General features: G+C 33.8%; 1 protein-coding gene and 1 long non-coding RNA gene across 3 annotated transcripts in view; one reads left to right on the forward strand and one right to left on the reverse strand.

Moving 5' to 3' along the window:
• Nucleotides 1-775: 775 nt before the first annotated feature.
• Nucleotides 776-15,352, reverse strand: part of ARL5A (ADP ribosylation factor like GTPase 5A) — a 33,936-nt gene continuing 19,359 nt past the window's right edge. The window contains exons 6-7 of one of the 2 annotated variants that reach the window (XR_009504191.1): nt 13,362-13,687; nt 776-1,152 (exon numbers count right to left, since the gene is read on the reverse strand). Coding sequence is in view for 1 of the 2 variants with exons in the window: in XM_059927867.1 (XP_059783850.1) it covers nt 13,639-13,687 (49 nt within the window). In the remaining variant the exon portion in view is untranslated. Of the gene's footprint in view, nt 1,153-7,212; nt 13,688-15,352 lie in introns of those variants that run through there. The other variant, XM_059927867.1, reaches the window with a different exon arrangement.
• On the forward strand, nt 1,042-14,056 carry LOC132368945 (uncharacterized). The gene is made up of 3 exons (XR_009504192.1): nt 1,042-1,202; nt 13,367-13,464; nt 13,579-14,056. It is a non-coding gene; the product is annotated as an uncharacterized LOC132368945 (long non-coding RNA).

Below are 15,352 nucleotides of genomic sequence, written 5' to 3' on the forward strand. Positions count from 1 at the left end.
GTCTTGAGGAATTCCCACAATATAGGGTGAAAGAGGAGTCAGTAGGCACAAACATGAAAAAAATACATCCCAAAGAAGAACCAAGCTATGTGACTGATACCTAATAAAAGAGATAGATGCTCTGGCACAGATTTATTTCTCATGAGTCTTGGGCCAGAAATCTTACAACCAGAAGCAGAAATACTTACACGTCTAATGTTATGTTTCTAACACTGCCCAAGCTAACTGTTCATAAATCTTCCCCACGAGATTAAGCAACCTGGGAACATATGTGGTTTCATTCTCTACATCCCTGACCCCTAGCACCGTCTCTAAGACATGGTAGGTAGTCAGGTATCTGTTGAATTTTATTTTGCTATTGTATATAGAAGCTGAAAGATACATTTTTGGACACTAGAGAAGAGGAGTGAGGAGATACACATGGTGTCAAAAAATCACTTGTAGCTAAAATACTGTCCTAGGAAAACTAGCTATGCACTTAATGGATTTTTGGCCAGGTTACTGGTCCACTGAATGCTACTCACTTGTGTTTCCTTTGAGCCAAGGAGGGTGGGAACTCTGACTCCTTGCTTTCGTGCTGTTGGGACTCGTGCACTTATATGCTTGTCAGCCTTGCACTGCAAGGGAACAGATAACTAATAAATATCCCTGAAACACATTTCTTAAATGTCTTAGATGAAATTAGCAATGTAGGTTTAAATTCCAGACACGTATATAATTTTTTCTTCCAAGGTCTCCCACCAAAGACCTTTTCCAAAAAGCAAAATTCTTAACGCCGTCCACCCTTTCCTGAAATCCTAACCTGGGCTATGCAAGCTGGTATGGTTACACTTTGAAGACACAAAAACATTAAAAAGAAAAAAAGCACAAGGTTTCCTCTGACTTTAGTGAGTAGCCTTCCAGCTCATTTCCTTTAAAACACTGCCCCTGAATTGCAAATTACTTCATGGTCTTTTTTTAAGTGCACTCTCTTCCTAGACTGACAGAGCCAGCTGCAGCATTGTACTGTCTATGGATATATCATCAGCACTCTGTCCTTGAGTAAGACCACAATCATTACATGTGGCTCCTTTTCACACAGCAGGAACGGAATATATGCTTGTTTACAGCAACGGTACCAGAAAGTCATCACGTTGGCACTCTTGTCGGCAGCTTAAAATCAAAAGAAAGTTTAGCATGAATTACCTGAATCCTCTTTTAAAGTAAGAGTCATTTTACTTTTAATACATTATTAATGTTTAAAGTGTTAGCTTGTTTTCTAATATTCAAATTCAGCACATTAATTATAATTAATTTTGATAAGTCAGCTGAAAATTATAATTTATTTGCTTACAGTCATTATTCACTAGATATATTTATATTTCTTATATTTCTCTGTTCCAACTGTATATCAAAAGTATAACATACTGTTTAATTGTAATTAATTTGATACTAATTACAAAAATTTAATCTAATAATTAAATTATTAAATAAAAAATAAAAGAATAGTTACAACTAAGTCATTTTTATACCTTCCCACAATCCCATTCCTTACAGAGAGCCACTGTTACCCATTTGGTATAACTCCCTTATATATCAACTTTGCTTTTTCATGGATGGGCTATTAAATGTATTCATTTTAAGGGGTAGCAAATAATTTTGTCTGCATCAAATGAATTTGTTCTTTAATCCAATGATAATATAAAAATAAAACATTTGAGAGCCATAGTCACCATGAAAAATGTTGTATAAACATCTTTTATTCAAGTAATGTTCTCACCTGGCAGATATTAGTGAAGCAATCCATTAAACTATAAATAATTTTAATTTGGCTCTCATTTATCAAGTACAAAAAACAAGCAGGCAACTTAATAATCTGAAAAAAATTTTATATTTTCTTAAAAAATGACTACCACTCTCTCTCAAATACATCCTATTTTGATTAAAATGAAGCCAAAATGTTAACACTATTTATATGTACAAAAAGACCATTAAACATTTAAAATTTATTTCTATCTTTAGTAAATCAATCTTTCCCATTTTTTGTCAATTATTATTTTCCTATTTTCAAAAAGTGAACACATTTTTAAAAATTCTAAACAAATGTAAATTTTTAATTAAATTTGATACTAATTAATTAAATTTTAATTATACTGCTCCCCCTTTTTTTCACCCAGTAAATGTGGGAACTTACAGAAAATGGACAGAAATAAAACACCAATTTTTTTTGTTTTTGTTTTACATGGGGTTTCACAGAATATCACTTAAGAAAAGAGGGTTTTGAAAATGAGGAAGTTGAGGTCTTAAAGCACTGGGAGTGCGTACACGGCAGATCTAAGTTTATCACTCAGGTTGTCTCCCAGCCTAGTGTTTGGTTTACTATACCAGCCTGCTTATATGAAGACTTCTTAAACCCCGCACAGGAAATAATACCTCTTTTTTCTAACTCTCACTGCATTTTGCTTGTATCTTTTGAAAAATAACCATTTGAATGGATCTTATCCATGGTCAAGAATCCTTCAAAAGCAGTAAAATATCAACAATAAGCTAAAAGAGTAGTTCATATCTTTATATCCACAATGATTGATGGGAATTCTATCAAAATTAATCAACCCTGCAACTGGAGTTTGCAAATGGTATTGTATCAGTGAATTAATATTTACTAATCACCTTGGTCTCTCTTCATAATGCCCCAAATGCAGTTAGACGAAGATAAAACAAACAAAAAAACAGAGTTGCATCTCATTTACTTATAAATTAGAAACTTTTTTGTATTTTTCCTACCCCATTAAGATGATTCTTTAAAAACAAACAAAAATGATCCAACACTGGTTTCTAAGTATTAACATAACGTGCTCAAAACAGAATATCTGGCATGTACAAAAGCATAAAGAATCAGAAAAATATCAACCATAATGCTGTCATCTTACAACAACCTGTAATATATACTGTTAGGATACATTTTCTTCCTTTTTTCTATGTTTTTTTCCTAAACATAGTTGAGATCATACTAGATGTAAATGTTTGTATCCTTTTTTCCCCACTTACCTGTCACATCAATTATTTCCCCACATTGTTAAAACCTCCTTGTAAAGAAAATTTAATGGCAGCATGTTTTACCTTATAATTTAACAAATGCCTTAATATGTTGGACATTAATGGATGGACACTGGATATATATTTTGAATGAATTAACACAGGACTTTCAACACTTTTTACCTTTGAATTGTATTCAATATATGGCTTAAGTAGGGTCCTACAAAAAAGGCAAAATCTTAAAAACAAAGAAAATGTAGGACATATATTCCAGTAGATAAAAAGCCAATCATGTCCTCTTTACTGATCCTATCACATTAACTAGAAACAGTTTACTGGGGGAAAAAAGGAATAAATATAAAGTCATTATCATCCACTCAGGGTACAAAAAAAATATCCTACAACCATTAGGTATAGTTATTTTCCATCTTCTCCATCACAAAAATTTTGAACAACAGACAAACCATAAAGAAAGCCTAATATATCCAATTAAAATTATTAATTCTTCTGAGACCAACTTAAGATACTGCACACACACACACACACACACACACACACACACACACACAAGGTAAAAAGATTAATGACACATGGCAAAAGATCATTGTACTTTAAAACAACGTTCACAAAGCAGGAGCAAAATGTACAAAGCAGGTAGAAAATTTATATAATACAAATGACCAAAAATCTATGAAGATGTTCAATCTCATACCTCAAACATACCCAGAGAGTAGCTAAGAATTTAAAAGAATGAAACAGTAAGTGTTTGAAATATACAAAGATGTATTCCTGCAACTTAAAAACTTGTTCATCAAAAGCAATTGTCTTGCAAGAGATAACGGTAAGATGGGACTTTCAGTCACACTGGGAAAGAGTACAATCTCTATTATTAAAATGAATGTAAACTTCCTACAAAACAAAGAACCTTTAAAAGAAAAGTAAAAGGACTAGCATTAAAGGCTGACAGTTGTAGACTGACACATTTGCAGGAAAGCATCACCAAGGCAGAAGACCAGTCATCTCTGTTAGATGATAAAGTGTTAGAGATTACTCTTCCCCCACATTAAAAAAACATGAGCTGAGAGTGTCTTTTTTAGGTTTTTTCCCTTCTATTCTTCCAAAAAAATTCAATGATTAGCACAGGATGGATACATTACAAGTGGATTAACAAGTAAACTTTGCACAATAATTAAAGGCTAAAGATCACAGAAAAGTCGAGGGTAGAGAGAAGCTCTGTGCTGCCCTTTGCTAAGTGAGGGAGAACTAGTGAATGTACAGCACAACCTGAAAATGCCTGGAGAGCAGTGATGGCCTGTGAGGAGCGATGAACAGGTCAACAAATCTTACTATAATATAAAATGTCTTGGGACTTCCCTGGTGGCGCAGTGGTTAAGAATCCGCCTGCCATAGCAGGGGACACGGGTTCGAACCCTGGTCCGGGAAGATCCTACTTGCTGTGAAGCAACTAAGCCCATGCGCCACAACCACTGAGCCTGCACTCTAGAGCCCGCGAGCCACAACTACTGAAGCCCGCGTGCCTAGAGCCCGTGCTCCACAACAGAAGCCACTGCAATAAGAAGCCTGCGCACCGCAACGAAGAGTAGCAGCCAAAAATAAATAAATAGATTTATTTCAAAAAAAAGTCTTAATATAGAGATGGCCATGTGCTTGAGTGAAGAATTGACCAGGATGTGGGTACTCTTTGGGTAAGACAATTGGGCAACATGTCAATAACACCTTTTAAAAATTCAAACACGTTTACACAGCAATTTGTAATTTGAATAAAAAATAAATTCAAGTATTAATTGTATTATTTTTAAAGGTGAGAAATAAGGAACAATTTAACAACAGAAGACTGGTTAGATAAATTATGATAATCCAAACAGGCAAACACAATACATCCAGTAAAATAATGTTTCATGTGTAAAAGATGTTTATAGTATATTGTGGAAAAATTACAGGGTTTTTTAGAATTCTGTATTCAAAATATTGACTCAAATATATACCCATTCCAAAGTGTTGATACTGGTTTTATTAGAATGATGAGACAATGAATGATTTTAATTTTCTTTTTGCTTATTATGTCTCTTTTCTGGTTTTCACTCAAAGAAATCATGCATTTCTTATGTAATTTTTTTATATTCATAAACAGTTTTATATGCTAAAAAGATAATTATAGGGACTTCCCTGGTGGCGCTGTGGATAAGAATCTGCCTGCCAATGCAGGGGACACAGGTTCGAGCCCTGGTCCGGGAAGATCCCACATGCCGTGGAGCAACTAAGCCTGTGCGCCACAACTACTGAGCCTGCACTCTAGAGCCCACAAGCCACAACTAATGAGCCCGCGCACCTAGAGCCCGTGCGCCGCAATAAGAGAAGCCACCACAATGAGAAGCCCGTGCACCACAACGAAGAGTAGCCCTCGCTCGCCACAACTAGAGAAAGCCCGTGTGCAGCAACGAAGACCCAATGCAGCCAAAAATAAATAAAATTAAATCTTTAAAAAGAAAAAAAAAAGATAATTATTAAAATTAAAGGGACAAATGGGGAAGTTTAATGATCAAGGACTAATATATTTAGTATTTAAAGAACTTATTCCATTTACATGAAAAACACTAAGATTCTAGCAATAAATGAACAAAAGGATAATTAAGAGGACATTGAAGCATATAAGAAAAATAGTCTCAATAATCAAGTATATGCAAAATAAGACAACATGCTTATCCTTTTATTAGAGTGGAAATTCCCCCACCCAAAATATAAAATATTAATAAAATATGGAATAATAGGCATTCTCAAATCCCATCAAACCATTTTCTCTTCTGGGATTCTAGCCAAAAGAAATACTCCCAACTACGAAAACAACTTTCACTGGAAGATGTCAATCACAATGTTCCTTGTAAAATAAAATAATGGAAATATAGTAGAAGATTACTTGGGGATTTGAATACTAGAATTCAAACACTGGATCTGTTTCAAAAAGATTTTATCCATTTTGATGTAGAATGATTTGCTAGAATGTAAGGCATGTAGTGATGTGAATACCTGGTCACTTAGGCAGCCCAACTCATGGAATCCCCCAAAAGTTGGTTCCAGTCATTAGGAACACATTCAAAAGGATTGCCGGAGGCTATTTTACATTGTGAAAATATTCTTTTCATGGGATAAAGTTTATTTAGCACCAAAAAGAGGATATTCCAGATGTGAAAACTAAAAAAAGGAAGGGCATAAAAGATCAAGAAGATGATGACACAGATCTTTTCCCAAAAGAGCTGTTGTACCATTTACTATTTCAATGTCCACAGATGGTAAACCACAAACTCTGCTGCATTCCTGACATTCCTAGATGCCGATTCACACAGATCTCAAAGTAATAAAATTTGTATATATTTATTTGCACTGCATGATGCTTTTAGGCCATTTTTAAGGAAATATGTCTTATTTCTACTAGAAGAACTAGTCAGAAAAATAGTCACCCTGAATTCCTTTTGAAATAAGGCAGAATTAAATAAAACTTGAGATAAAAATTAAATTGAAATAATTAAATGAGGTAGTATGTTACAATCACAGACGTAAGAAAAACCCATTCATGGTGGGGGGCGGGACACAAAAATATTAATAGTTCATTAATTCGTTTGTCAACACGTATAAACTGAACACCTGTCACATACTAGGCACCGTGTTTGGCGCTGAGAGATGTAAACTGGTAAACAGAGCAATCGCGGTCACTGTGGTCCTGCAGCTTACATTCCAGAGGGGAGAAAGACCGCTACTCAACAAGCATGCGTGTGGAGGTGCTGTCCCCAGGCATCCGCAATGTTTTTCCTCCTTTTTCTCCTGTTTACTGTCAACCATTCTCATGACTGTTCACTTTAAAAATATTCATTTTAAATGACTGGACCTTCCTCACATTTTAAGACAAATTAATCACACAAACTGGTCACACTGTTTATCAGGTTCATGTCCAATTCAAATACCCAGAAGTAAAAGATAGAATGCTATTAATTGACGAAGTTCCATAAAAAGGTTCCTAGAGAAGATGAGGACAATCGTTTCATTTGCATAATGCAACCGTCATACCTTTTCAATTGCCCTGGCCATCCCAGCCCTGGATAGTTAATAGAGCTACCATCACCAAGTCTGCACACATTAAGACAATAAACCAGAATGAAAACACTGACAACATGGATGTGTGAATAGTAATTATAATTAACCTTTTCTAAAAGAAAAGGTATATGTAATAGTACATAATATGGTAACAATTTAACTTGTCTTTTTTTTGCTGTTCTTTTTACTCAAAGCATAAAGCAGAGACAATACTTTTTATCAGGTTAACATGCAACTTAAAAAAAAGTTAATATACATATTAAACATGGAAATTTACCAGTAAAATCATATTTGTTATCTCCCCTCAAACATACCTTAACATTATTCCTTTACTGCATTATAAACAAGGTCCTACTACTGGTCACCTGACCCAATGCCTTACATTTCTGGAACTTGACATTTCAGTCAGTTACGGACACAGGAATGATGTTACAAGTATAATGAAGTAACACACCTGCAAAGAAGCTGATTGCACTGCTTTACCAATGGAGAGGTCCCTTTACCATCTGCCACTCCATCCCAACATGAGCACAAACATAAATATCCCCCAGCCACCCACGAAGTTGTCTTGTCAAGAAGGCCCTGAAGCATTATTTCCCTAGGTACCTAACGTATCAGCACTGATGAAATACAAAAGCACCCAAGTGCTCTAAGATTATCACTCTTTGGAATATTCCTTGAATGTACAATTTTCCTAGGATACAGAGAAATACAAGTTAATAAATGATAAAGAGATAAGAAAAAATTTTCACCTCTTCTTGCATACAAAGCTTGAGTCAAAACCTTGTATCATATTAGAAATTCCAATACAACAAACCTAAAAATTTTCAAAAGGTTTCTAATTAGTTGTATTAAATGCAGCTTCAATTATGTCAATATACATAGAGCACATATGTCAATATATAGAGACTAGTTGGAACACATTTTCATCTAGTTTCTCTAGGAAAATACAATAAGCAAGGAAGATTAATATCTACAAGATAAATCTGTCATATTTAAAAATCAATAGTTAGTAAAATATATTTTAAGCACAAATTAAAATTAATATTCATTTTTCTCATCTCTAGCAACCAAAAGAGCCCTCATTAGACATAATTATAGCTTCCTTTTCAATGTGTTATCTTGAACATTAACCCAGAAAATATCTTTAAAAGTGCTCTGCAGGTATCACTTCCTCTTAAGGAACCATAGAGGGACATAATGTAACAAAAGGCTACTCTAATCTAAAGGACAATTTCAAGCAAAAATAATTAGAGGACTTCTTTACATCACCAATGTAAGAAGTTTTGGAAGAGAACAGTATATATTATAATAATTAAAATCATATATACATTTCACTTTTCATGCAAGATTGTTTAAAATATAAACAAAATGTAATTGTGAATCACTGAAAATACAGTCTTTGCCCCCAGAGTTTACAGTCAAAAAAGAAAGAAAGAAAGAGAGAAAGAGAAAGGAAGGAAGGAGGGGAGGAAGGGAGGGGAAAGGAAGAAAGAAGGAATGAAGGGAGGGAGGGAGGGGAAAGGAAGAAAGAAGGAATGAAGGGAGGGAGGGAAGGAGGGAGGGGAAAGGAAGAAAGAAGGAATGAAGGCAGGGAGGGAGGAAGGGAGGGAGGGAGGGGAAAGGAAGAAGGAATGAAGGGAGGGAGGGAGGAAGGAAGGAAGGAAGAATGAACATGAGAAACATAGTAGAGTTCTATCAAATATTTCATTTTATAAGGAGAATCTAAAGAGGAAGGATTCTGGTGTGCACACACATGAAATGGCTCAAGATCTAAACAATACGACTCAAAATTACTAACCACTAAGTATGAGAATTAAGAGGCTACTCTTACACAAGCAACAAACTTTTACTAAGATTTTAAAACACAATATAATTTTCTGTGTGTTAAAATTATTTTAAAAAAACAGAAAGAGAGTCTATTTTTCTAGTCTCTGCATTAACTAACACCAGGGTCATGGAATATTTGTATTAGGAAAGAGAAAAAATGATTTTGCTCCTGCTTCCTTAACCTATGGTTTACTCAGGGTTAAGATGGGTATTTTCAGTTTCAAGGCTTTTTAGTCAAACCAAGCAAAAATTATGACTTAAAAACCCTCAAGGCTGTATCATCAGTAAGCCAAGCACATATAATACCATAGAAAACATGTATAATTTATTAGATGGACTTAAAAAATCAACACAAATCAGTTTTAGGCACTTGTTGAGTACAGACTATGGGAATTTTCTACCAAAGAACACAATATCTAGCAGGCAAGACCATAAAGATTCAAACTTTAGTTTTCAGAACAATACACAAGGGCTAGACATTCGATAAGAAATATTGCATAATTAATCCAACTGTATCCTGTTACAATTTCTTCACAATCCCACACACGATTTTAGGATTTAATAGAAGCAGTCACTTTTTAGCATCCAAGGTTTTTAAATTCTCTCTTTCCTTTACTCCACCATTCTGGTCTTAAAATTATCATACATTCTTTGAGGGAGCATGATATAGAAGTTTTATTTTTTGTGTAAGTGGAACTTTAAAAAAGTATTGTCTATATTATATCTGCATCTATAGTGTCAATACATGGTGATTGATAATTTTGATGTTTTTTACAGTCCATTTCAACAGGTTTATTTTGTAAAGATAGACTTCTCATTACTAATTCCTTTAGACAGCTAATGTTTACCTTTGTTCTTTAAGTAAACATGAGGGGAAAAAAATGGAATGTGGTCTACGGTTTTGAGGTTGTGGGGATGTCTTCAGGTTAAACACTACATATGAATTTGGTTTGGTGTCTTTTATTCCTCAAAACATAACTCATTTTTGGTAATGGGAAGATAATACACATATAACTTAATCCCTTTCACATCTAACTAGTAGCTCAAGGAGCTGGCAGTCTAGGTAGTTCTCTTATCTTTCTGAATCTACCTTTCAGTGTGAGAAGCTAAAATTAAGAAGTATTAAAATGTTAAATAGAGTATAATTTAAAGGACTCTACTGCTGGTACGTATCTATGTGCTGTGCACACAGCAAGCCAGTCTTGTGAGGTACTCAGCAACTCTGGTAATACTCTCTAATGAGCAAAGTGCAAATCAATGAATCAAGCCAGTGGCGGAGAGCAAAGAACCAGAGAACCAACTCAGAAACTAGTGGTTTGGAGAACAGTGGATATGGGTAAAGTCTAGAATATCTCTAGGACCGAGATAACGTATCTTCGTTGATGGGCAATGAAGATACAGGAGAGCAGGGGATGGCTGAGCTATGGGAAAGCCAATCTTAAAGCAAGAAGTTCCAGATTATATTTGGACAGTGGGAGAGTTCAAAGTTAAGTCATGCAAAGAAACCTTGTCTCTGCCCAGCCTTGAAAGATGGATTGATTCCAGGATACGACTGGGTAACTGAGAGAAGATGACTCCAAAGTCCACAGATAATCTGGGATGTGCTACTACCCCTTATATACAAAGTAGAACACACTACAGATATATTCCCAAAAATGCCTGCAGAGGAAACTAGAAAGCTGTCTACAGTTTTTCTATGTGCACTAATATAAACAAATTTTGAGGTTGTCTGTACTGTATGTGGTTGCCGTAGTCACAGCAAGAGATGTAAAGTGCCTGTGAGAGGGGACAACAGAATCCCATTTCTAGACATCTTAATACTATACACTCAGACAGAAAAGAAAAGAACATCTCAGGGACTTCCGGCCCTTCCTCAGTGCACTGCACTTCTCTCTGATCTCGCTGTCACTACCTACTAGGCACTTCTTGAAGACCAGAAAACAGACACTCTTTTCTATTCCATGCCACGCTTCTAAAAGCACTTTACCTGCATTAAAAATGCCAGACAGCAGTGCTGAAGCACTTTTTTATTCTTAAGGCAAAATGTCATATTCCCTACCCACTTTCCCCTGCCCCCCAAACTACCTGCCTTCAATGTATTCTTTGCCCATCCATGAGGGCCAAAGAAGATAGAACTGAAAAATTTCAAACAAGAATCCTTATTAGACTGTGTAAGATATACTTCCTAAATGCAATATGACAAAATTAAACATTTAAATGCGTATAGCAATATGGTTACTTTTACCAAGATATCAAGAGAAGTTGCACAACTTTCAAAATTAGTATCAAACATAGGCTATTTAAATCCAGACACATGTACAGAGGTATGAAGCTTTGTTCTTTTCAAAGCTGAGCATAATAACCCTAAATAAAATGTTTGTTTACACCCAAAAGTAGCATATTAAAAAACCAAAACCATTGCCCTTTGCTTAATTCCACTTAAAAACTACATATAAGTCACCAATATTCATGAGGCTTTCCATGTTATTTGGAAGTAGTACTGTTACAATGATTTCGATGTATTTTCGTACATAAATTTAAAAAATTTTTTCCCATTGTAATTTTGGTTTTATGCACAAGTATAAAGGTACCACACTTTTTTCTAATGCTTGGCCTGGAGGGTACAATATAACAAAAAAAGCATGTTTCATAAATGTGGTAAAAGATTTCATGCATTCTCATGATGCCATGTCAATCACTAAACCAACTGTAACAAAGCAGTACATGCTTTAAACATCCAATTAAGAATAAATTTTGGCTAACACCTTGATGACAAGGGAATGTGCTGGTATATTGTTGAACTGATGTGGCAGCAATTCAAGGGACTAAACCATGGTTATTCAAATTAAAAGACAAAAAGGATAAAAGGTGTGGATTTGCTGGGCTACTTTACAGAATATCTGTCTCTGATGACACTGCAACATCTACAAAATAGATTTGGGTTTTTAATATACAAGCAATTTCTTACAGTGATTTGAAAAAGTATGAGGACATATGAACAAATAAAGCTTAGTAATTTAGGATTTACTTTTGTAAAAGCAAGTTGACAAATATTAAAATGTTATACTTGCATTTTGAACATTATAATATAAATATAAAACACAAAACATCTAATTTTAAACACTGATTTCCCATGCCTGACTTGGATTTATATAACGAGCATTTTATATTTTATAGAAAGGAACTTTCAAAGTTTTGTCAATACTTATAGTATGTACTATTATTTCTCATCAAAATCTTTGAAATCTAAAAGGTCGGTATCAAAAGTAGTTTTTTTTTTTCTTGAATATTCTAAAACATGCCAGTTTGGGATTAGTCACCAGATATTCAGGGCATGAAAGACATACCAACAGAGTACCCAAGAATATGTTTTAACACATTTAGGATAAGTTTGTTTACATTTATAACAGAAATACTTTAGACTTTCAGATGCTGGAAAAAAAAAAAACCTAGCAAATGTAAAAGGTTTTGGGGCCAAGTCACTTCTTAGTAAAAATAATACATTATGTTGACCAATATTTAAACCAAATTCTTAAAAGCATTAAAAAGGATTCATATTTTGTAATTGTCAAACAATGCACTCATGCGGTTTAAGATGATAGAGGAAAACTTACAGACACAAAAAAAACCCTCAAACTATTCCAACTCCTAAGTTAAGAAATAAGAAACTTTCAAATTAAGAAATTATCTTTGTTGCTTAGAAAATATGCTTTACTTTTCATCTCAAATTGACTTTTAAATGCTTGACATACAATTTAATATCTAAGAAGACTGTAGCTAAATTATTTGATAATATTTATAGTGTGATATTTCTTCTCTGGGTAGACATATTTCATGCAACAGTTTCCAATTAATGCTGAAAAAAATCACTTGATAATTTTAATCACAATTAATGATTGACTGAAAATAGATTAACAATTTACTCAGTAAATTTAGATGGCATAAGGTCCAGTAAAGGGGGCAATCTGGTGATTGCTCAATGTGCAATTCTGCCCATTAGTAATACTAAGTCAAGAATATGACAGATATTTCACTCAGCTGGACTACATGTTTCCATGTATGTGATTTGGTCAACAAAAAATTAGGTACACAATGTCAAGCTTTTTCCTTTCTTTTCTTTTCTTTCTTTTTTAAGAGCAGCTCAATGATTTGGGGGTTGGTTAGTATGATACGGAGAACATAGGGGAAGTACAAAATGGCACTTACCACCAATGCCAGTACTCATCTCACTATGGTTATAACTAAGGATATTATTAATTTTTGTGTTATTTCCTTTTTTTAAGAACATAAATCAAAGCCATTAACTCGAATTTGAGGTATATACACAATACCTACACAACCCTATGCAAAATACTTTTGATAATAAAGCTCTTAAAGTTAAAAATATCCTCCTCTCCCTTTGTACTTACCACAGGCTACACAATGTCCTGAGAGGATTCTTTATGAGAAAAATGTCCATCACAGCTTTAAGACCTTGCTTTGGAAGGAACTAATGAGAAAGCAGATGGAAAGGTGAGACTTCATCTTTGTTTTCAAATAAGTGGTCTTAATTTTTCTTCTTATAGAAAAAGTTTAACTGTTTAAATCAGTTTATTATAAATATATCTAAACCATTAATTTTTGCAGCTTTCAGGTAAAGTCCAGCACTTCATTTATACAAAGTCTATGAGAATACGTCAGTAGAGATCATCTAATCTTAAGTCGTGACATCATCCATTCAAGTCCTTGGCATAATCTATAAAGAAAATAAAATATCTTGATTAACTAAGATATTTTAGTTATGAACTAAAAAGCTATGAACAGCAAACTAAAAGAAGATATCATTTTTCATCTACCTAAACAACAAAGATTAAAAAATCAGTAATATTCAATGTTGGTGCTATTGTGGTGAAGCCATACTTTCACAGAGTGCATCTATATTTTTGGTTCTGTTATGTCTCTAGTGCCTAGAATACTGCCTGACACATACAAGGAGCTCAATAATTACACAGTGAATGCCCACAGAAAGTAATTTAGCAAGAAGTATCAAAAATGTTTAAAATATCAATACTCTACCCCTTTTTCTACTTTCAGAAATGTATCCTAAAAAATAATCAGAGATAAAGACAGGTTTATGTATTTCGACTGTTCATGAAAACATTCTTAATAGGAAAAAGTAAAATTTAAATGTCTGGCAATAGAGGAAAAATTTAACAAATTATGGAACATTCATATGATAAAATATTAAAAACTTCCTTTCAAAGACTATTTTACAATATGATAAAATGCTCATGATATAAATGAAGTAGAAATGACAGGATATTAAATATATAGTAGAGTTGTTAAAACAAAGTGTGCACACAATATTTATGTTACATCTACATATTTTAAAAATCTGAAGGAAATAAAATCTCATATCACTAACACCAGTTACCACTGAACAATGGGTAATTGAGCATAATACAAAATACAGAAAGAGATATTCATTGTAGTAAAAGAATCTAAATGTTTAGTAAGAGAGAAATGGCTGTACATATAATTTTATAAGAAATTGAAGCACTGTTATGAAGCATTAACCGTTATCTACAAGGAGCTTTTACAGATAATGAGAAACTATGCTACTATATTAATATTTAAAAAGCCAGAACTCAGATTTTTGTATAGCAGTCTAACAATGTAAAAGATGATAGAAATAGAAGGGAAAAAAGGGCAATGAGGTAAATAAATGGTTGTTTTGGTGTTGTCCCACACTTTTCTGCTATTACTCGATTCCTTACTTTTAAACTACTCATAGGAAATGATACAAAATAATAAGAATAATAGGTGAGTAAATTATTTAATTCCAAACTGTTAAAAGGTATAGTAGTTACTTAACAGCAAAGTAGAAACTGCGCTAAGCACTTAATATCCATTATCTCCATTAATCTTCACAACACTAAGACCAGAACCCTTCCCATATTACACAGGGAGCCCAGGCTTAGAGAGGTTAGCAAATGGCAGAGATGGGAGTCAAAATGACCAATACTAAAACCAAGAATTTAGACCAAGGTGGTCAGACTGCACAGGGAAACAACAGAACCCCCCAAACCAAACATTTCCACTTGCCAACTGCTGCAAATGCAAGTCTACATAAACCCCAAATTGAAAAGATACCATCATCTGTTGATGTCCCCTTTTAAAAATAAAACTGCCAGAGTTCATATGTATCCTAACTAATGATATATTTTCCACACAATTACTCAAAGTATATAAGTTAAATCTTTTATCAATCCTAGATGATCTCTTTGCTGTCAAATTTAGTATTATAATCCGTGCTTTTGCCTGAAGACCTTTGATAGACAAAGATAATATATAAAGATATACCTATATCTATATATGCATCTTGACATGTATTAAACTATTTGACAAAGAAATATGTAAA

The sequence above is a fragment of the Balaenoptera ricei genome, chromosome 7 (assembly GCF_028023285.1).
Source record: "Balaenoptera ricei isolate mBalRic1 chromosome 7, mBalRic1.hap2, whole genome shotgun sequence".
Taxonomy (NCBI): Eukaryota; Metazoa; Chordata; class Mammalia; order Artiodactyla; family Balaenopteridae; genus Balaenoptera; species Balaenoptera ricei.